The following is a 23,468-nucleotide window of genomic DNA, read 5'->3' as shown; positions in this document are numbered from 1 at the left end:
GCTGAGGTGGTATGGAAGCCCAGGTTTCTTTGACAGTGGCCTTCAGCTCATCTGCATTTTTTGGTCTCTTGTTTCTCATTTTTCTCTTGACAAAACCCCATAGATTCTCTCTGGCGTTCAGGTCTGGTGAGTTTGTTGGCCAGTCAAGCACACCAACACCATGGTCATTTAACCAACTTTTGGTGCTTTTGGCAGTGTGGGCAGGTGCCAAAATCCTGCTGGTAAATGAAATCAGCATCTTCAAAAAGCTGGTCAGTAGAAGGAAGCATGAAGTGCTCCAAAATGTCTTGGTAAAACAGGTGCAGTGACTTTGGTTTTCAAAAAAAACACAATGGACCAACACCAGCAGATGACATTGCACCCCAAATCATCACAGACTGTGGAAACTTAACACTGGACTTCAAGCAACTTAGGCTATGAGCTTCTCCACCCTTCCTCCAGACTCTAGGACCTTGGTTTCCAAATGAAATAACTTGCTCTCATCTGAAAAGAGGACTTTGGACCACTGGGCAACAGTGGTTCTCCTCCTTAGCCCAGGTTCAGGAGTGGCTTAACAAGAGGAATACGACAACTGTACCCAAATTCCTTGACACGTCTGTGTGTGGTGGCTCTTGATGCCTTGACCCCAGCCTCAGTCCATTCCTTGTGAAGTTCACTCAAATTCTTGAATCGATTTTGCTTGACAATCCTCATAAGGCTGCGTTTCTCTCGGATAGTTGTGCATCTTTTTCTTCCACACTTTTTCCTTCCACTCAACTTTCTGTTAACATGCTTGGATACAGCACTCTGTAAACAGCCAGCTTCTTTGGCAATGAATGTTTGTGGCTTACCCTCCTTGCGAAGGGTGTCAATGATTGTCTTCTGGACAACTGTCAGGTCAGAAGTCTTCCCCATGATTGTGTAGCCTAGTGAAACAAACTGAGAGACTATTTTGAAGGCTCAGGAAACCTTTGCAGGTGTTTTGAGTTGATTAGCTGATTGGCATGTCACCATATTCTAATTTGCTGAGATAGTGAATTGGTGGGTTTTTGTTAAATGTTAGTGAGCCAAAATCATCACAATTAAAAGGAACAAAGACTTAAACTACTTCAGTCTGTGTGCATTGAATTTATTTAATACATGAGTTTCACAATTTGAGTTGAATTGCTGAAATAAATGAACTTTTCCATGACATTCTAATTTATTGAGATGCACCTGTGTGTGTATATATATTTATATATTAATATTTTTATTTCCCATGTTATTCCCACTTCCCATGTTATTTGTATCTATTTTATTCTTTACATGAAATTTGTACATTTAAAATCAGTAGATCTCAAGGAATTTAACTGTAATTTGCTCCTACTAAAGATTTTTTAATTTTTTGCTTTCATAAATCATTGCTTTTTTACTCAAAATGGGATTAGTCAGTTATTTCATTTTTGGATATTGATTGAAGCACACTATGCAGATTTTGAAATCAATGGAAACTTGGGGCAAAAATGCTAATAAAATTACCAAAATGTCCTCAAAATTCAAGTTAACAGATGCCCCAATTATCACACAAGCAAGATTTCCACAAATATCAGCACCTTTAAAAATGTGGTATTGCTTTTATAGAACTGTTCAACAAACAAGAATTTAGTAACTTACATATTGCAACAATTCTATTACAACTGGATATACTGTAATATATGACCAAGACAAATATATGTTTTTGTTTTGCTTATATATAATTTGATTACTTGACTACTCAGTATACCTTTTTGTGAGCAAACAACTTTGGTGTTCCTCAATAATGTGATTGCCCAGAGAATTTGAATCTGCTAAATGCCAAACCTAGTCTCTGTAATCGTATTTTATGAAATATAACCTATTTCTGAGCCCTGTAATCCTCAGCCATATTTAAAGAGCTGAAAGTAAGTCCATACGGGTAATTTATGAGATATAAATTATTATTGATCGCTGCTTTGATCTTCCGTATTTGGAGATTTGAGAGTGAGGTGTTGTTCTGTTTTTTATGGGTTGAGGTAGTAACCAGTCAGCATTTACAGTGTGCAATAAAGGCTGTCAGTGTGCCTCAATTTTTCCCACAAGAAAAGGTTAAATGTGGGACTGAATTTTGGCTTGTCAGGGTTTGTCAATAACTAGAATGCAGAAAGTGTTAGCAACACAGTAAATATGCACATGCATATATATATATATTTGTTGCAATACAACTAATCTTTAGGTTTGAGATGTCAGGTTGTATTTTAGTTCTTCAGTGTCTCTGTACCTTGTACTAATATGAGAACTCCTCTAGGGCGCCTAAATGTAATGAAGTGCTTTATGTTTCTAATATAGCTTTGCACCAGCATTTTCATCTTATCCAGAGCATAATCTTCTATATTCCATCTATAAATAGATATTTGTGCAACACAAGCCATTGAGAGTAATCCAGGTTGGTACTTCAACAAAATATGACTACAGTTTCTCAGTAAGACTACAAAGGCCCATTCACATAGACATTCACAAGGACTATAACTATAACAATAACAAGATATAGTTTTAAAAATCATTCTAAATAAAAAATGAAAAATAAAAAATAGCAGTGTTCACAACACAACTGTAATGATGACACTAAGAAACAATATTGTTGAAATCACTTTCAATTTTTTTTTTCTGATAAATGATAAAAGCATTGACAGTTGATCAGAATCCATCCTGCTTTATAGAGCTCTAGAATTAGTGCATCATATGCTTTTATATATATTTAGTAGAAAACACTTCAGTTGGGACTTGATTTTCATTTAAACAATGAAATCCTAATATTTGTTATGAATAATAATGAAACAAATTAAAAAGTTGACTCATGCACAATAAAACTTGCATAACATACTAAAAAATGTATTATGGTCAGTTGTGATTTTTCCTATAATGTAAAATGATTAAATGTTCTGACTATAAGGCTGCAAACTGTGTGTTTTCTCTCCAGGTGTAAGCAGTTGACCTACTCTGATGACCTTCCCCAGATCTCTGTCGTCTTCATCTTTGTGAACGAAGCTCTCTCTGTCATCCTGCGGTCTGTACACAGTGTGGTCAACCACACCCCGGCACACCTACTTAAAGAAATCATACTGGTGGACGACAACAGTGACAGCGGTATGGACGCATCCATTTGTGTTTCTTTTAATGATTTTATTTGTTTATTTGTTTTTTTCAGAATCTAATACAGCTCCTGAATGTTTACCAGTTTATCCTGTTGCTTCAGACGTAAAAGCTTTAATAAAGAAAGATTACATAAAATGCAGCATGAATAAACAGCATAACATCCCCAGATAAAATATGACTAACTTGTTTTGGTATGCTATAACAGTCAGTGTTTTGTCTGAGCAAACAAACATTTTTGTTGCTTGGTTAGAGACTGCTGTTAAAGACTAACAAAAAGAGGAAAAATAAACAGCAAGAGACAAACACAGCAAGAGTAAACTTTTAGGTATGTACTCTTGCACACAGCTCAAGATTTATAAATAACCTTTAAAGGTAAAGACAGATTGTTCTTCTACTTTTTTTTTTAAACATTATTTACAGTTTCCACTGACGCTCTATGTTTTGCATTTGTTTTATCTGGTCAAACTGCACTGAAGTATTAGACTAACTAAAAGCAGTGATGCTTCTAACTGAACATGTCTTAATATTTTTCATTAGTGTGACAGCAGCTCAGCTGTTCTCAAAGTAGTGTAGCTTTTTCAGTAATGAACAGTTTTTTTTTTTCAGTGTAACATGAAAATATGTTTTCTGTGGCACAATTTTTTTCGTATACAGCCTTAATACCAAGCAAAGTGGAGCAGTAATCAACCACTCTCTTCTAGAATCCTCTTCATCACTCTTAGATTGTAGTTCATATAAGTGCAGGTTTGACTCGGGATTGAGGGCACATAGAGGCTGCAAAGCACCCTCGAGCACACCGTCATGAGCACCCTTCTAAATCCTAAAATGCTGAATAGGATACAGGCTTGTGGACCCCATGGACACATGTGAGCGAAGCCCGTAAGACTGCAAGTCCACATCTGTGCCATTTGACACAGAAGCACTCTCTGAAGTTTAATTTAGTCCCCAGAAGTCGCTTCACTGTATTTTTAGTCTTTTCGAAAAAAAATAAAAAAAAAAAAAAAAAATTATTTTTTGAACAAATATAAAAGTTGGATTAATTTTATTTTATTATAATAATAATATATAATAAAAAATAAAAGTAAAACCAGTAATATTTTAAAGTAGTACTACAATTGAAAAGAACAGTTTTCATGTCTTTCTTTCTTTCTTTCTTTCTTTTATACTGTATATATATCTTTTTAGATCAAATAAATGCAGCCATGTGAGCATTTAAGATGTTAAAGGGGACATAACACACACAGTTTCACCCAATCTCTTGTTGATCTTGAGTACATATAGAGTAGTATAGCATCATTCATAGCTCCAATGGGTCTTTAGTTTTATCATATTTATAAAAGAAAAATACAGCTTTCCAATTCTTTCCGAAAACAGCCAAGCTCCTGGAGGCACGCCATGGGTGGAACTAAAGAGTGACGAGCACTTGCCCGATTGCCAACAAAACACACATTTTCACTTACCGTCTGCAGTTCTGAATCATGACCAGCATCTTTTATAGCTGGGACCATTCCATCTTCCAGTATCAAACAATGTGCAAATCCAGCGCCGAACTGGGCCTTGTTTATAAAACGTTAACCAACAAACACACTAGCAAAACTCAGCTGCTGCCCCGGAAAAACAAACTGCATCCACTGTTCATGTAATGCTGGGTTCTTTGGTAAGCTGAACAAGGTAATCGTTCCCTTACAACCAAAAACACACTTCTTTGGCGACATTCTTCTCGAGCGAGTCCTGTTCAGTGCAGCCGAATGAAGCATGTTGATGGGCGTGGTCTTGCTCTCACTCTGGTCGATGTGTGTGTGTGGGTGCACTCTTCCGGGAGAAATGCCCATACAAGGAGTTCCCCCCTTCATTACGTCATGAAGAGCCAAGCTCGAAAAACAAAAAAACTCTCAGAAACTTGTACAAAACCGGAAGGAGTATATTTGATACAGAAATACTCCATTCTACATTCATATAATTTTTTGAAACTTTTGCCATGTTCAGCATGAGAATCAAATTCTTTAACAGTGTAAATAACTCAACATGCATGAAATAGCATTAGACCTCCCCTTTAATGATTCCAAACTGTTGATCAGTAGTGTGTGTATATATATATATATATATATATATATATATATATATATATAATATATATATATATTTTTTAATATATATATGTTTTTATTATATCTCTATATTCTAGCATACATCTGAGAGTTGTCAAAAATTCCTTTTTATCAGATGTACATGAAATATATATATTTAAAATGGCAGTACCTCTAAATCTTTTTTCACCCGTAGAGGTGGAGGTTTGTGGAGAACGGATGACTGGCAGTACCACTATCTTCCCAATATTCTGTTATCTCACACAGTCAGCTTCTCTGGATGTGGTGTTGACCATTTCTAATTTCATATGCTAATTTTCTGCTGATGGTTCAGCTTCTTCCAGCTGACATTAAACTGTTAACATGCAAAGGTTGCCTACTTGACCTTTTCTCAGAGCTGTAGCTTGTCGTCTCCGGTTTAGAGCTTGTGCCCAAAAAAACGGCTGGAAGTTCAGGTATCCTTAGCACTTGAATAATGAATTGACCTTAGTAAGCATGTCTCTGTCTCTCTAAGTCTTCTGTCCATTATGAAGATATTTAATAGAGTGCTATTCACTGAAGCCAATAAGGTTTTTGTCCTCCTTTTCTGTCCCTCCATCATCCCTGTCTGTTTGGATTAATCTCAGCTGAATCCTGTAATGCAGGGTAACATTTATTCTCACCTTGTGAATAATATTAAGGGACATTGTGTCTGTTTTTCACAATGTGACATTTCTTTTTTTTTTGTGACATGGAGTGGTATTGTGCCCTTGAAATTCAATTCATTTAGACATTGCTTGTAAACAGATAATAATGGTTTTCACCCAATAATTATAATTTCATCACCATTTACTCACACACATGTCGTTCCAAACCCATTTGACACTTTTTTTTCTTTTAATTCTGTTTTTTGTGTTAATTCTAATTTCTTAACACAAAAGGAGAACTTTTGAATTTTATAAATTTGTGGATGAATCCTGTTTTACAGAATCCTAGTGGCACACACGTACATGTGTGCATCCATGAGGAAAATGGCTTTCTTTAATTGCATTAATTGCTATTCCAGTGCCATATGCAAGCATCACTAGTTATTGTGTATGGTTGTATATCAAGCCAGAGTTCTTGATATATGCAGATGAAAAATGATAAAGCCTCTATGTTGATTAAATAAAGCAAAACAATCCCTTTGCCATAGCTCATCTATCAGGATCAGCATGCATTTCAAATATTTTCATAATGCTCAATTATGATCTGCTGTGTTCCAGAACTTATTTCTGCTTTTCTGTTCACAGTATGATGGATGGATATTTGTTCTTTATTGATTGGTGAATGTTTATAAAATATTTCTGCCTCATGATTCTTAATTTCAATCTCGTTCAGAACGCACCAGAGGGAATCCTATAACATTCCACAACACATTTTTTGTGTGTGTGTGTGTGTGTGTGTGTGTGTGTGTGTGTGTGTGTGTGTGTGTGTGTGTGTGTGTGTGTGTGTGTGTGTGTGTGTGTGCTGAATTGTGTTTTTGTACCTGCCCTAATATGGCCATGTTATGATAACTGGAGCAGATCTGACATTAAAAGCAGTGAGCGTGGATATAATTAATTAACATATTTATGTACTGTACTTTCGTATTACATATATTAATTTAGTGGACACTTTAATCAGACTTAGGTGAATCTCATGAAAACTCTGAAGAAATGTCTCTCAGAAAATTTCACCCCCCAAAAAAAGAAAAAATAGCAACTAAATTAAGAAACAAAATTAAGTGGTGTAATTTAAATAATGTGTTTAAATAATGTATGTGTGTGTGTGTGTGTGTGTGTGTGTGTGTGTGTGTGTGTGTGTGAGCCTGCACTTGTATTTTCCTTACAGTGTCACATTTAAACCCCTCTGGCTCATTCTTGTTTCTGTAATGTGAAAAAAAAAACGATATTTTATTTAAATTGTAAAGTACAATATATTAGTGTACATCAATATTTATTGTATTGTGTTCACAGCATTGTATTTATACTATTTGTCTTGTAATGAGAATATCTTTTCACAACACAATGGAAATTTAGGAGGAAATGTGCAAATATAATGTTAAAATAAATGGTCATACTTGTTCCATGGCCTATAATGTTGCCTATATTATGACAACATACAACTGCAGTTAAATTGGTTGTCAGTTTAGCTTTTAGTGCTTAATCCTGTTCTGAACACACACAGTTCATTAATTTACAGGAGTGACAACTGCAATCTACATCCGAATTGACTCACACGTAGTGGCCTAATGGTTAGAGAATCAAACTTGTAACTTTAAGGTCATGGGTTCGAGTCTCAGTACCAGCAGGGATTGTAGGTGGGGGGAGTGAATAACTAGTGCTCTCTTTCACCTTCAATACCAAAACTGAGTTGAGACCCTTGAGCAAAGCACCAAACCCCCAACTGCTCCCTAGGCAACGCAGCAAAAATAGTGTGTTCACAGTGTGTGTGTTCACTACTCACTGCTGTGTGCACTTGGATGGCTTAAATGCAGAGCACAAATTCTGAGTATGGGACACCATAGTTGGCTACACATCATGTCAATTTCACTTTCAAAAAATTCAGGTAGTGACAACTACCATGCAGTGTGTACAGAACCGAACTACACAACCTGTTTTTATTGACGTATTTAAACCTGTATCAGAGTTGTACCTTTTCTGTATGTGCAGTGCGAGAAATCACAGGGTATGTTTTGACTCATTAGTGTTGCCAGATCTTGCTAGAAAAAACAACAACAACAACAACAAAAAATAAGAATAAGCCCATAATAAAATCAAATGCAAATGTGTTGTCTTGGAAATAAGCCACGTAAAAAATATAGTCACCTGCATCTGCCTACTTTATTAACTCCGTAAACTGGAGCCCAGACAACAAGCCCAAAGACGTTAAATAAGTGTTGCTAATAATAAGTGGACATGGCAACGCTTCAAGAGTGCACTCTGTGAGGTAGCCTTCTAAACATAAACAAAACATGATGGCTCTGTTGATGGTGATTTAGTTAAAATCGACAAACATAATGAGTCTTTGGTCGTTTGGTAGTCAATTTTAACTAATTGTCCTTTGGTTGGACTTTGGTAAAAATAGTGGATACTGAACACGTGAGAAAACAGAATGTTGCTATGGCTACCATGGTGTCTATCATTGTAGAGTTCTGTTCCGTACCCTCACAAAACAGTAATCTAGGGGATTCACTCTGGTATTTAAATGTGGTTGTCACTACTGAAACTTTACAGTGTGTGTGTTGCCTATGCGTCTTTATGGGCGAACTTAAAAACATCTCACTTTTTAAGTAAAATCATTTCAAATCATATTCTTGGGTGATTAAGTCCAGTGCCAGGGTCTCCCATTGCACTGAAACATTGAAATGTTAATCGTTCTTCTTAGCTGATCAATGAGAGGTGAGGTAGTTGTGTGCATGAGTGCCTTAAAGAGTGCTCTATTCCTCTTTATTCCTCTCCCCTTAGAAACTAGAGCACTCAGCAACCTGCAGGAAAGAGCCCAAGCACTCATCTATCTTCCTTGAGTGTGTATATGTGTGTGTTTGTCTCTGTGAGTGTGTGCGTGTTCTCCTTGAACTCCATTTGTTTACCTCCCAGAGTTCTTATTGAATGAGGACAGATAGCTAACTCTGAGAGACTAAAGGAGTGGGGAGATTCAGGCAGATTTATTTACGGTGTCATCTATAGTCCCACTAAAACCTTCTTTTTTCTTTTGTGCTATTAAGTTTATATATTACAGAATTCAACACAAGCCTCTTCTTTTAACCTGAACGCTTTTTCAGTGTTTGTTTTTGTTCAGAATCATGAGCGAAGGCGATACACTATTTAAAATAAAGGTTCTAAAAGAGGCTTTTGCAGTGATGCCGTAGAAGAGCTGTTTTTGGTTTCACAAAGAACCTTTGAGTGAATAGTTCTTAAAATAACTTTTTTGTGTGTGTGTGAAAAACATTTTAAAAATCTATAAAATCTTTTGCGCTATAAAGAGCATTTGTGCGATAGAAAGGTTCCATGGGAACATAGATTCTAATAAAGGACCTTTAAGAGATGGGGGGTGTTTCTTCAGATTTTAGCCATAAAACACTTTTTTCCTAACATAAAACTCTGCATATAACTATATTACAAAATAATTTTGTCTTGTTTGGGGGAATATTTCCATCACATCTCAAATATGTCTTGTTAAGAGACAAGATTTCATAGCTAGCATTTTATGTATCCAATAAATGCATAATGAATGAAGTACGCTTGAGATGAGATACCTCCTTGATGTCCTTGGTAAAAAAGTACACTAACATAAAAAACAAATAAAAAAAAATCATTATTTGTTATATAAAAATTACAATACAGCTAAGTGACAGCCGTAAATTTTAGTTTATTTCACACTTTTTTTAGCATTAATGTGAATTTAATTAATAATCAATGCCTTCACAATACAATCTGTGCATAAAAGTAACAAAAATGTTAAAAAAAAATAAATAAAAAAAAAAGCACACTGTGGCATGAAAAAAAAGGGGTTCCAAGACAATGTCACCTTCATATAATCAAAAGACAAATGTGAAGTCTCTATTATTGATTTAGGAGGTTTGGATTTCCTTCCTTCACATGCTCTGTTTTTCTCTCGTAGTGGAGTTGAAGTTCAATCTGGACCATTACGTGAATAAGCAATATCCCGGCCTGGTGAAGATTGTGAGGAACAGTAAAAGAGAGGGACTTATACGGGCCAGGATTCATGGCTGGAACGCAGCCACTGCTCCTGTTGTGGGCTTCTTTGATGCCCACGTGGAGTTCAACACAGGCTGGTAAGTGGTATTCAATCTTTTATTATTTTATAAGGTATTGTCTCACCACTCAGAACATAACTGACATGCTTCACCATGACAAAGGCTTGCTTTATCAGAGAATTTTCATCATGACATCAATGGTAGCTTAGTCTTTAGTGAGGAAAACAGCCTGATGGATTTTTATCTAAAGCATCTGTCAAAAATGAACTGATAGATTAATGATCTCAAAAATGGATGAATGAGATGTGCCCCAAATTAAATAACCGTTTTCCTCTCTGATGGTAATGGGCTACCCTGCTGAAAAGTCTTTTCAAACTTGAACATGCCGTTTAGGGCTCCAATGTGCTGAGACTTGCTGTACCCACTGCAATCACAATCCTTAAATGAACTCAAGCATCCTTCATCTATCACCTCTTTCAACTCTACAACAAAGAATTCTCATTAAGGCCTGCCATTAGATTAGTATGACCTCCATTTGGGAATTATGGATTAACCATTAATAAGCTTTTCCTGTTTGTTCCACAATGTAAACATTTCATGTACAGATGATCACTAAATGGGGCTACCGTCTCAGGCACATGATGCCAAATCTGTGGTCGGAAAAGACGAGATATGCATACCTTTTTTTAGAGCTAAAATTAAATTAGAGTTTCATTATCACTTTCCTCATGCAAAACTTAGTTTGCTATTTCATTTAAATGTGCTTCCTTCTGTGTGAGCTCTAAATTTCAAGGTGTGAAATGAAACGCATTTTAGTTTTGTATTTAAAGGAGGTCATATCATAATTTATTATATTCCCCCTGAAGTATTTCCCTAACATTAAAAGGCTTTTTTAATGTCAAAAACAGTCATTATTTTGTTTTTCATACCGATTTTCCACACTCTGTCTGGCTCTAAGAAATTTACTGATTTTTTTTTCTGCTAAACCTTTAAGAAACACCCTCTTTCACATGTAAAATAAGCAGTTCGAAATTAGCATATGTTTTCATAGCACACCAAGGTCTTGTATGTCAAAAAGATCAAGGAAAATGTGATTCCTCATGAAGCCTTTAACATAGTGTTATCTCAAAAATAAAATCCGTTGAGAACAATGATGAACTCATGGGAGCACTGCCCTTTTCCCTCAGTTTTTATCCTAATGTTGTCAGATTGAACCACCTGACTTTAAATTCACATAGTTTTTGCACCATATTTCCATGGGCATGTTGTTCCCCCATGTTTATTTATTTATTTAATTTTAAAACACATTTGATGTATAGATGAGAACTTTTTTCTATTTATAGAAACGTCACATATTAAAGTAACTTGATGTAACCACACTTACAAGCAAAGCTTCAAAGGAAAGTTGATTTCAAATTGGCAGTATGCTGTGCTGGAAGTTTGACAATTAGCACTTTGATATATTGTTTCAAAGAAACTTGGAGGCAACTAACAGTATTCCAAAGAGGCCAGTTAGTCAATATATGAACTGCAAAAGCAGTAAAAGCATTTAATGTGTTAAGCACAAAATGTGATTAAAATGTAGCAGTAAAGTCACTAAAAATAAAGCTTATGTAATTTTCTTAAGCCATACATTTTCTGACCCTCAAGTTGTGGAGCACAAAATAAGATATTTTTCTTTTTAATTGTTTGTTTGCTTTTTTTTGCCATAATATGAAAGTCAGTGGGTCCATTGTTCTGTTAAACCCTTTTGACTCTATGAACAAGAGTAGTTTAAATATTTAAAAGAACTTCTTTTGTGTTCAGCATGAGAAATTAAGTCGTACAAGTTTGGAGCGGAATTTGGCAGAATTTAAATTTTTGAGTGAATTATCTCTTTCACTAGGCATTCATATAGTGCTGTACCTTCAATACTTAAATGCCATGCAGATTGTGTTGACCTCAGATTTTGTGGCTGTGTTTTTGCTATTACTTAGTAATTTCTTTATTAAAACAGAAACTGAAACAACCCAGACAGAGTGTGCAAATAAACAGTGTTGTCAGTAAGCACAGTTCATTCCTTGCTTTAAGTTTTTGCCTTTCCCAGAATTAGTACTGTATATGGATGTTTCACAGGATATTTGCTAAGTGGTACAAGTAGCTCCTCAAATATGACCACAGACCTGAATCTTCTTCACTAGGGGAAAAAAACCAACAACTGTATGTCATGAGCTTCACAAAGCTTAGATTTATGGCTGGGCTGCTGTTCTGAATCCTCTTGTTTTCAAGGCCAACACACAAAGACATAACCTGGTGTATTGAGCATAAAACCTGGACCCCTGGGCAATGGAAAAGGTATTATGGTCTTTTTTCAGTTATCTTTCAGCCTCCTGTCTACCTGCCGACAGGTTCGGCAAATCTTTTCAGCTCAAATCACTGCTGCTGATGCAAACCACTGCACAGAGGGGATCAGTAATACAGTGGTGGAAAGAGTACTGAAAATTTGTACTTAAGTACAAGTACTGTTACATTGCTTGAATAATACTCAATTACAAGTAAAAGTACTGGTGTCCGAACAGTATTTAAGTAAAAGTACAAATTACTCTTCTCAAAAACTACTAAGAGTACTAGTTACTATTTTTTTTAGCCTGTGATATTTAATGAATTAACAATAAATATTCATTCATATCGAAGATCTATGTGGATAACAGCTACTTTGAACAAAACCCACTTTTATCTTATTGACAAAGTACTTGAAATTGGTGGTCACGATACAGGAATTTCTAACTTCAATTCCTTGAAAAATATCTATATTAAAGCACCTGTGAACCGGAAGTTGTTCACAGGTGCTTTAATATAGATATTTTTCAAGGAATTGAAGTTAGAAATTCCTGTATCGTGACCACCAATTTCAAGATTATTTATAGACAGATTTAATAGCAACAACAGAAACATCATAAAGTTCTGTAGGTATATGTCCCACAACAATATAAACAATTGTACAGTAGTTGTTTATCAGCTTCTTCTGTGAGTGCAATTCTTTGATCTTTTGAAATGTTTTTAAAGCTAAAGAGTGTAATTGTTTCAATTTTAAAAATACTTTCTCTTGTCCCAGTTTAGTGTGCTGAACTATAAGTAAGTCATTCTTAGGTTGACTTCTTAAACACTGTGTATCTGTGTATTTGAGCAGAACAATCACACAGTGTCTTTACACAGCTCTTTTCCATGATTTAGAGTTTAGAGTTTGAAGCGAGACCAAATAATGGAAAATAGGGAATGGGGTGGAAAGAGTATTTACTTGTGATTTAGGATTTTAATTTCATCTTTTGAATTCCTTTTACACTATTCTACTGCCCTTTTATGTACAAGAGCACGAAAAGCTCCCAGAGATTATTGCTGAATTGTATGTAAATTGTGTACAAAAGGCCATTTGTATGCTTTCACTTTTGCTTCAGTGTATATGATAACTGTATCCATAAATGTAATCATAAACAAAGGTGCCAAAACATCCTATTCTTCATATTATGGCAATATAGGATGGCAGAGTCTGATAACTGAGATGGATTATGTGGGCCAGAATGTGACCTTGTTGAAGTTACAGGACTTGGCTGCACTTGCTCACAGCGGGTGAAAAGAAGTGTGTGTGTGTGTGTGTGTGTGTGTGTGTGTGTGTGTGTGTGTGTGTGTGGTGTGTGTGTGTGTGTGTGTGTGTGTGTGTGTGTGTGTGTGTGTGTGAGAGAGAGAGAGAGAGACAGAGACAGAGACAGAAAATTGTAAAGTGCTTGCGTGTTTTAGCTGACTGTTAAACGTGTGCTGCAGAGCTACAATGTATAAGTGAAGTTTACTTAACAGTCCCTCCAGGATTTTGCTAATTTTTTCAGGATTTTTGCAATCAAAATGACCACATGATGCCACAAATGCCACAAAAAATGATTTTGTGGTGGTAATTTCCAGAGATTTGCGAAAAATGTGATGTGATGTTTTAGGATAGCACAAATTCTTTGGTTTTCCAGCATCTTTTGATTATTTGAACCATTCTTTCATCAACCTTTTCACACTGAGGGACTCATACGCAACTGTTACAAAAAGTTCAAACACTCACCGATGCTCCAAAAGGAAAAACAATGAATTAAGAGCATGGAGGTTAAAACTTTTTGAATTTGAAGATCAGGGTAAATTTAAATTATTTTCTTTTCTGGTAAATATATAAGTATATTCTGAAGGGCAGTACTAAATAATGTTATAAATAATAATAATAATTATTATTATTATTATTATTATATTTAGGCAAAATAAAAAATAAAAACTTTCATATCTTCATTCTTTTTAAAAGTTCACATCCCTGGCTCTTGATGCATTGTTTTTCAATCAAATTTCCGTAATTAGTGATCAAGTCACATGCGATGAATCACTTTCTTATGAACATTTCAAGCAAACCTCCAAGAGTTCATGGCCTCGTTCCTCCCAGTGAAAGTCTTTCTGTATACCATTCAGTTACACTATGGAGATTACCTTTCAATTGATTATTCCATAGTTTTTCAGATGTTTACTTTAGCTCAGAAAGTGAATCTCAGGATAAAAAATGATTTCATATTTGTCATTCAGTTGACACTTTTATCCCAAACACTTCAGAGAACAGTAATGACATGAACAATGTGAGTTAAGTGTCTTGCTCAAGGGCACATGATGATAGTTTATAGATTTCCCTTTGTGCAGGGTCAGATCAGATTGAATCTTTAACCACTAGGCTACATCACTAACAGTTTTAAAATGAATTTTAAACTGTGGTTCACTAAATGGTTTAATTATTTGTATCTTGAGCCAAATGTCTGGTACTGTAGGTCATTACTATTTGTGTAGGCACACACTAATTTGTGTTAAAGAACTAAGGTAAGAAATCAAGTGTAAAATTTCTAATAAAGTAATGGAAAGATGGAAAAAGAGTTTGAATTAAAAGTGTTCTGTATTTATTGAAACAGGTGTTGACATGAACAACAAATGAAGAAATGTGAGGGTGTGATATTGGTAAAATATGGCATTATGCTTTTGTTGGTGCATTTTTAGAGCATTTGATGTGATATTGTCAGAACTAAAGACCTGTGCAGTTTTATATTAAAGAATATATTACTGAAGACTTTTTTTTGGAGCTGTTTTACATAATTGTTGATTCACCTTTTAACACACTAATCTACTGGAACTTGATGAAGAACTCCAGATGAAAAAATTAAAGTGATTAGAGCTAATGAAGTATGAGGGATGAGCATTTCTGAAGTCAGTCAGTTGGAAGTACAAACACAGTAGGTTACTTGCAAAATGGAGCTAAAAACACACAGTGAGCGGTTGACTGCCAGTCCTCCACAGCACAACCACTGATATTTGGGGCCTGTTTCAGAAAGGAGGTTAAGTGAAAACTCTGAGTATGTTAACCCTTAAATTAAGGAAACTGGGCTTTCCATTTCAGAATGGGAGGTTTGTCAAACCCGAGAAAGCAGGGTAAGTCAAGCCCATTTCTGAAAGAGAGGTAACTTATACTCAGAGTCAGTTACTGTGGTATCATACTCTATGAACCTACCTTGGTCAGGAGCAGGTTTTCTTCAATAAACCCAGTTTCTTACAGTCTCCTCACCCTTTTTAAAGTGTAAGGTATGTTTAAATACCTCATTCAGTCAATCACACTGCAAAAATGCTTTTCTTACTGAGTATTTCAAGTACAAATATCTAAAAATTCTTTAATCACGATGCATTTTCTATATAAGAAAAATGATATGATTTAAGATGTTTGTTCTTGTTTCCTGGGGGAAAACAAGTGCATTTAAGTGCATTTTACTTAAAGTGCCCCTATTATGCCTTTGCGAATATTACCTTTCATGCAATTTGTTATTTTGCTGTATGTTAACATAAACTATTTGCAAAGTTGTGAAGCCGACAGTGCACGATAAATAAAGTTATTGTCTATCAAAAAAAAGAGTCGGCTCGCAATCGCCTAAACGAGTCGTCAGGAATTTGAATCTTATTCTGTTAAGGCTCTACGTCACGAATTAACACATTTGCATAATCATCTTAATGCAAACATAAACAAGATTATTTTTTGTTTCCCCCACCTCCCACCGTCAAACACCAGACACTATAAAAGTGACAAAAATGGCATTTCCTTTTATACTGTAGATGAGGAGGCTGTTTAATTCGTAGGGAGTTACATTTTGTGTGCCATATTCACATGCATATTTATTTGGTAGTTTTCTACATCGGGGATGCAGAGCACATTAGTAAGGCCACTGTATGCAGAGCGGTAAAGAAGGTGTGCCTCGCTGACGTTCACTTGTAACCCAATAATTAGAAATTATACTTTAGAATTTCCAGTGTGGTTGTATGCATTGATGACGCGCATATTCCCATCATCGCACCTTCCGAAAATGAAACGGATATGGAATGGAAGGATGCCATATGGAAGTGTAGTCTGAGATATATGCTGTAACCACCACCACAGCTGTTACATAAACACAAATTATGCACAATTTTTTTGGTCATCTTTATTTCCTACAAATACAAAAGCAAGAGTTATTCTTTTTTTACTGTTGGGTTTTAGTATACTTCCAATACTTGGTATTATGGCCATTTCATCTTCATCTGTTCTTCATTATTTTGCGAGTCATCTTGCTGTTGACTGAGTAGAAGTCAAATGTTAAATTCATTACTCTAATTAAGAAATGTAACAGGTTTGTTAAGAGAATCTTTAATTATCTGAAAAGATTAGACTACTTGAAAAGATTAGAGTATGTATAAAAAAAAAAACTGCTGCACATTGAAATGGACACTGAATTAAATTTATTTAATATATCAAATGTTTGTAAAGTTATGTAGCCTACACCCATGAACTTTTTATGCTTAAAGCTTACCTGATTAAATTGTTTTTATAATTCATTTTTTTAGCTGCTGTTTTACGTTCTTCTTCTTTTCTTTTTTTGCCCATGGGATACCATGAAAATTAATATTAGTTCAATAACCTACTGTTCTGCAAGTTTTCACCTCTGTAATTATAACAGTGATTAAAAATGATCCTGGGATAGTAGACTACAATGCAGGCTGTTCTGACTCACAGACTGTAAGTACGTTTTATATTTGAAGGATTTGCCACAGATGATTCAAACTCAAGTTTTTAGCAGTGTAGAGAAGCGCTTGTTTCTCTGATCACAAATGCAGACATGGTTTTATGTTTACGCAGCACAATGCAACGCAACACTTAAAAAGACAGTGTAAGTCATTATAATCCGTATCTAATTTGAGCTCATGTATTTTTAGAGTATAATATTGCAAAATGAGAAACAGTGAGAATGATGGTAAATATTTAGGAGGGAAAAAAATAAAAGATTTAACAGGATGAGGCTAACATAGCTTCACCGTAACAGGCTGCAACATGTCCAAAGGCGATAAATCTATCCCAGCTTCTAAGCTGCTCAACAGATCCATAATGTGCTTAAAAACAGCGTATAAAAAATTAAACCCTCCATCCTACCACAGGAAAAAACAACAACAACAAAAATCTTTGGGCAACATTTTGCCCTAGCCTAACCTTTTTAAACAGCCACTATTCCCGGCACACTGAGCAAACACAAACAGTTCATGGGATCTTCACAGTGAATAAGGCGAGATTTCATTTTCTGATAGAGGTACATAAGAGAAAGTTTCCTAATTCGAGATACTGTATGTCACACAGGAGCTTCATCAGTTGTGGAGAATGGGGGGCTAATCTCAAAGGACTGTTTCTTGGCTATCTATAAAAGGGGGAAGACAGTGAAGATAGCAGGATGTACCTCAATATGATGACATTCCAAGTCAAGCACAGTGGGTGATATAATTCCGTTTACTCTGCAAATTGTCCGAGACTGTGCACGGGGTGCAGTGGTTTATTGTTTCTATGAAGAGTATAAGTGATTTATGATGTCCCCAGTGGACTTTAGTCAAGGTAAGTGCCATATTTAATTTGACATGAATGAAAACGTGGCTGTGAGGGAAATATATGGGTTGTGGGACTGTACTGTCTTATGGTCCCAGGTTGCATCTAAATTTGTGTTTTCAATGTTTCATCATTGAACTGATTGTACATCAGTATCACAGTCTTGATTTTGGTCTGTTTTTGTTATTTTAGTATTTTTTATGTGTATATATATATATATATATATATATATATATATATATATATATATATATATATATATATATATATATATATACTGTTATAGTATTTATTAATACTTTCAGTTAGGTTTTAATTTTATTCGTCATACGTCGTCTAGCTCCTACAATACACACACCTATACTGGTGTGCTGGTGGTGTGCATTAGAGCCTTTAATTACCATTCTACATTACTGCATTTCTTACTGACACACATACACACACATCGGAGATCGTGCAGCTCACACATCCAGGAGCAAAGACACTTGTCAGCGCTGCCCCCAACTCTTATTAATAACAGTTGAAATACTCACTACAATATCTCTTCCAGCAACAATAGGATATTTAATGCTGTTTTTGAAGTAAACTCACTCACTGTAAAGAGAGACGCACATGGGCGCATACATGCAACTTCCATCTCTCTCTCTCTCTCTCTCTCTCTCTCTCTCTCTCTCTCTCTCTCTCTCTCTCTCTCTCTCTCTCGAATTGGCAATATCTGAGAAAAAAGTTTTGGGTATTCTAATTATATTTCTATGGTGGTTATCGCCATGATCAGACATTGAAAATATGTTGTGGCACTATCATGCAGTCTGTAATGATATGACGTTAGCAAACTTTAGTGATCTTTGGCAAACATTTCTTTGAATATCATGACTGTAAATATGAACTCACGATTGAATGTAACATAAATGAGTACTTTTCGTTGAAATCTTTATTAATGCCAATAATGCTTACATTTGTGTTTTCTTCTTTTTTTTGTCTTTCACTCGGGCAGCCATGTTGCCTCTGTAGCCAGTTCATGCTGAGATAATTCATACACCTTCTTTTGAAGTGTGGTCCCGAAAAATCTTCGTTTGAAGGGCTATCTGTCCATTCCCCTAAACCCTACCCCTCTCCAATCAAAAGAGAATCGATACACCCCTACCCCTTCATGTGAACACGCAAAATGGAGGGGTAGGAGAAAGGGGAAGGGATTGGGATTGGATACAACAGTTACAACCAAGATTTTCCTGTTTATCATTTCTGATTTTATGTCTGGCACTTTCATCTATTTGGATCCTGTGGGTAATGAAAGAACTGATCACTGTTGCCCTACTGCACACCCTGTCTCATATACCAAAGAGAGTCCCTTTTGTAATTAATCCTAGCAATTCCTGGCAGCTGTGTTAGTAATGAGATAGGGTTTTAAAAATTGGACATTTGGCTTAGAGGAGGCAAAGCAGCATATTTTTTTGACTTTTGAATTTCCATGTTCCTGTCTATATTCTGTATGTTTTTATTTCTTCTTATTTTTACCCTTCTGCTTGCTCCCTTTGTTGTGTCCTGTGGCATTTGATATGTTTGTTTTTAACTGAGCCTTATGTAGCTCTCTAGTGTTTGTCATGACACTGTGATACTGTAAAGTTATTTTTTGATTTTCCCCCCTCCCTCTTTCTTTTGTGGTCTTTTGTGACTTCCTGGAGTGAACGGAGTGTGGGCTGTAACTTTCCTTTCATCGCACTAGTTTGACATATATGTCCTGCTTGCAGTCAGTATGTATGCAAATCAGCAATATGTGATAACGTCAGACTATAAAATAGGATGATAAAATCAGGGAAAGGCTCAAAGAGATATAGTGAACGCAGTGTTTTTTTCTTTTGTGTGCTGCTGATGTGGCTATTTGTGTTGCTATTCACTTTGAAAAGTAATTTCAATTTTAATTTAATTACCGAAAAAATATTTTTAATAGTTTTAGTTTCCGTTTTAATATGGAAGCTTGTTTCTGCCATTGGATTAAAAAAATAAAAAAGATTACTTGGACTAAATAGACTTTTTATTTTTCTCACAATTGCGAGCGAATGAAGTCAGAATTGTGAGATATTACAATTGTGCGGTATAAAATTCTAAGAAAAGTTGGAATCGTGAGAAATAAACTTGCAACTGCAAGAAAAAAGTCACAACTGTGAGATTTATTTTTTTTATCCATTTATCCACTATTTTATCCATGTTGGAAACAAAACTAAACAAAACTAAAAAAATCTGAATTGTGAGAAAAATAAAAATAAAATACTGTCTTGTGAAAATAAAAAATTCAGTTACCTTTTCGTTTTTTATCCCATGGCAGAAACAAGCTTTCATATTTTAATATTTTTTTTTCCCTTCAACTAAACTCTTTTTACTATCTCTGCTCACTATATGGTTGTTCTGCTTATCAAATGATATGACTAGTATCATTTTACACCAGTACAAGACAGGATACCCAATAAAATCAGCTGCACGTGCTGAGTCGTGTCTGCACACCACTGGTTTATTATAGCCCAGAATGGGTTCCTTTGGGATCTTAAATGTAGCTAGTCCAGGTTATGACGCCAGCGGCCCAAGGACAGAGAAGATGAATAGATGGATTCACAAGGGGGATGGTTTCTCTTGCAATGTTGCGTATCAGTACATCCTCACGTGCTTATTCAGGACCAGTGTTTCATGAAAGAGCTGCCATCTGGGCTGCGTTTCACGAAGGCTTCTTAACACTACATCATTCTTAAGTTAGCTGTAACTTATTGTTAATATGTGTTTCCCAAAACGTTCTTAGTTAAGTATACCTTCTATAAGTCATACTTCCATAAGGCTGGTCTGGACCAGTCTTAGCTATACCTTATCACTGTTGACAGTTCACAGTTCTTTACATCTCAGTCTATACGAATACAGTTCTGAAGTTGTAAAACTCCAGTATTCAATTAGGCTAACTGATGTGTTTTCATGCAAAGAATAAAACATTAGACTGATGGTTGTTAGCTTTTTTATTATATTATCCAAAGGTACATCAGCTGGCAAACCATTAGTCAGTAAATGTTTAGGAGTCTGTTTAAAGGGAGTGATTGTGGTGGGGAGTTTGGTCAAACTATGGCAGCTATACAGTGAACGATTGTGCTAAATAAAAGACGCCACCGTCCACGGAGCCATTTGGTATATGTGCACTAAAACTTTAGTCTCCTGGCTACCATGTCAGAAGCTGCAATTCTGAAAAAAAAAAAAATTGCCTGCCACAGCAGCAAATTCAGCAGCTTTTAGATCTTGTTGGTTCGGCTTTGACGAGACAAACTCGACGGAGGTAACCCCTCAGCCCCGAAATTCAGCAGCTTGCGGCTCTCCGCTTTCTCTCTTTCTTTCTTTTTTCTCTGCCATAGTAGCTGTTGATTTTATGTTTCGCTTTTATTGAGTAGGTCATCCAATAACAGAAATTAGTGATTAACACCAATAATGTGATGCAGCTACTGGGAAATCAACCCTGGTTGAGGAGTAAATAAAGACACTATGTAAAATATATTATCATATTATAAACGACCCTTTTAAAGGCCAGTGCAGACATACTGCCAGTTAGTGATAACACTTTGTTGAATTTTTTGTTTGTTGGTGTGCTTGTTGGTAATCTTTGAGTTTGTTTTTAGTTTTGTTTTAGTTTTTGAAATAGTATTTGAGGATATATTTACTGATTTATGTATTTGATTCCGAAATAAAAGTTTGTGTTTGCATAATATATGTGTGTGTACTGTATATATTTATTATGAATATATAAATACTGTACATCCATATATATATATATATAAAAAATAAGAAATTTTTATATTTATAAAATATTTATATTTATGTATAATATAAATTATGTATAGAAGGATCTCTGAAGGATCATGTGGCACTTAAAGGGATAGTTCAATAGTTCAGTACTATGACAGTACTTTTTGTGCGCAAAGAAAACAAAAATAATGAGTTTATTCAACAATTCCTGCTCTTCCGTGTCAGTCTTTGATGCACGTGTGTGCATTCCTCTGCTTGCAAACAAGGCACAGCGCATCTGGGTTCTGCATCAGACATGGAAGAGTCTTTCACCTTGAGTAGGTCAAAATAAAGAAATTAGTGATAACAGCAATTATTACTTTTATACCTTTGCGAGGACAAAAAATTACACTATGTAAAAAATTGAACCACTGTAAAAAATATTATCATATGTGATGTCACATGGACTATTTGAATGATGTCCTTATTACGTTTCTGGGCCTTGAACGTGGTAGTTGCAATGCTGTCTGCAGGGCCAGATATCTTAATTTGTGTTCTGAAAATGAATGAAGGTCTTATGGGTTTGAAATGACATGAGAGTGAGTAATTGGGTGAATCATCCCTTTAACACTACAGCAATGGCTGCTGAAAATTCAACTTTGCCATCACAGGAATAAATCCTGTTTTGAAGTGCATTACAATAGAAAACAGTTATTCATATGTAATTTTATTTTACAATATTACTTTTTAACATTATTTTTGATCAAATAAATGCAGCCTTGGTGAGCATAAGAAACATTACAAAACCTTACCAACCTCAAATTTTTGTATGGTACTGTATTGCCTTAAAGATGCTCCACAGTCTCTATGGACATCCTGCCCCATTCCTTATAAAAAGACCTATGTCCTAGATGACACCAATATAGAGCCCCTTTAAATCACTTTGTTCTTTTTAATTGGATACTTACATTAAGAAGCCTCTCAGCAGGCTAATTTTTTTTCTTTTTCTGAAAGCCCCACTCACAGCCGTATTAAAACTCATGTCTCCATGTTGATCATTACCTTAATGTGATTAAGTTTTTTAAGGATGACCTCAAAAAAAAAAAAAAAATGAAGGACACCAAAGGAAGAGACATTGGAGGATGTAAAAAGAAGAAATACAGTAGTACATTCAGAAGTCAAAGAAAGATGCTAGACAAAATGGTTTGTGAGGTGATGAAGAAGGCACAAAAAAGGACATTGATGGGAGGGACTGATGGAAAGTTTTTGCAGGTTTTCTTGTTAGTCTTGTGTTTGCTTCTGCTGTAAATGTCAATATGTAATGATTACGCTGTCAGGCTTGATTGTTCTCCTTTTAAACCAACACCAGTTTGGATAATGAAATACAAGCTTGTTTCCAAAAATGACAGAATCAATTTTCTACCCAAGATTATTCTTGGAAACAGCCTCATGGATTTTAAAGTAAACACTGAAGATGGATGGATGAATTGAATGAAAAAGTAGCATTAGATTTGTTTTGGTTATTTACAATGTCAGTTTGCTTGAGACATTTGTGCATTACAGTTAAGCATTTGGACTGTGTGATGTACAAATTATATTACTTTTCACAATTTCAAAAAGGCACAGTGAAAAATGTGAATGTAACACCTTGTCGATAACTTTAATTATTCATCAAAACCAAAAAGAAACGTATTGGAATTGATATCTCATTAAATATTTGCTTTAGTTTGGTATTACAGATTAGATCTGAGAAGTGTTATTGTACAAAAATGTTTCCCGGTTGTAGAATTACAGTATGTAGTTCCCCTATCAGTCCTGCTTTCAGCCTCTGGGATAGTCGTTTTGGAGA

The 23,468-nt window shown here is 35.3% G+C and overlaps 1 protein-coding gene across 1 annotated transcript in view; it reads left to right on the top strand.

The window, feature by feature from the left end:
* LOC109090467 (polypeptide N-acetylgalactosaminyltransferase 9-like) overlaps window positions 1-23,468 on the top strand; it is an 84,344-nt gene that overhangs the window by 24,305 nt on the left and 36,571 nt on the right. Inside the window, exons 3-4 of the mRNA XM_042753630.1 lie at window positions 2,954-3,120; window positions 9,840-10,014. Coding sequence (XP_042609564.1) covers window positions 2,954-3,120; window positions 9,840-10,014 — 342 coding nt within the window. The remainder of the gene's footprint in view (window positions 1-2,953; window positions 3,121-9,839; window positions 10,015-23,468) is intronic.

Source organism: Cyprinus carpio, chromosome A5 (assembly GCF_018340385.1).
Source record: "Cyprinus carpio isolate SPL01 chromosome A5, ASM1834038v1, whole genome shotgun sequence".
Taxonomy (NCBI): Eukaryota; Metazoa; Chordata; class Actinopteri; order Cypriniformes; family Cyprinidae; genus Cyprinus; species Cyprinus carpio.
The sequence above is the reverse complement of the archived record's forward strand: the minus strand, read 5'-3'. Positions and strand labels throughout refer to the sequence as shown.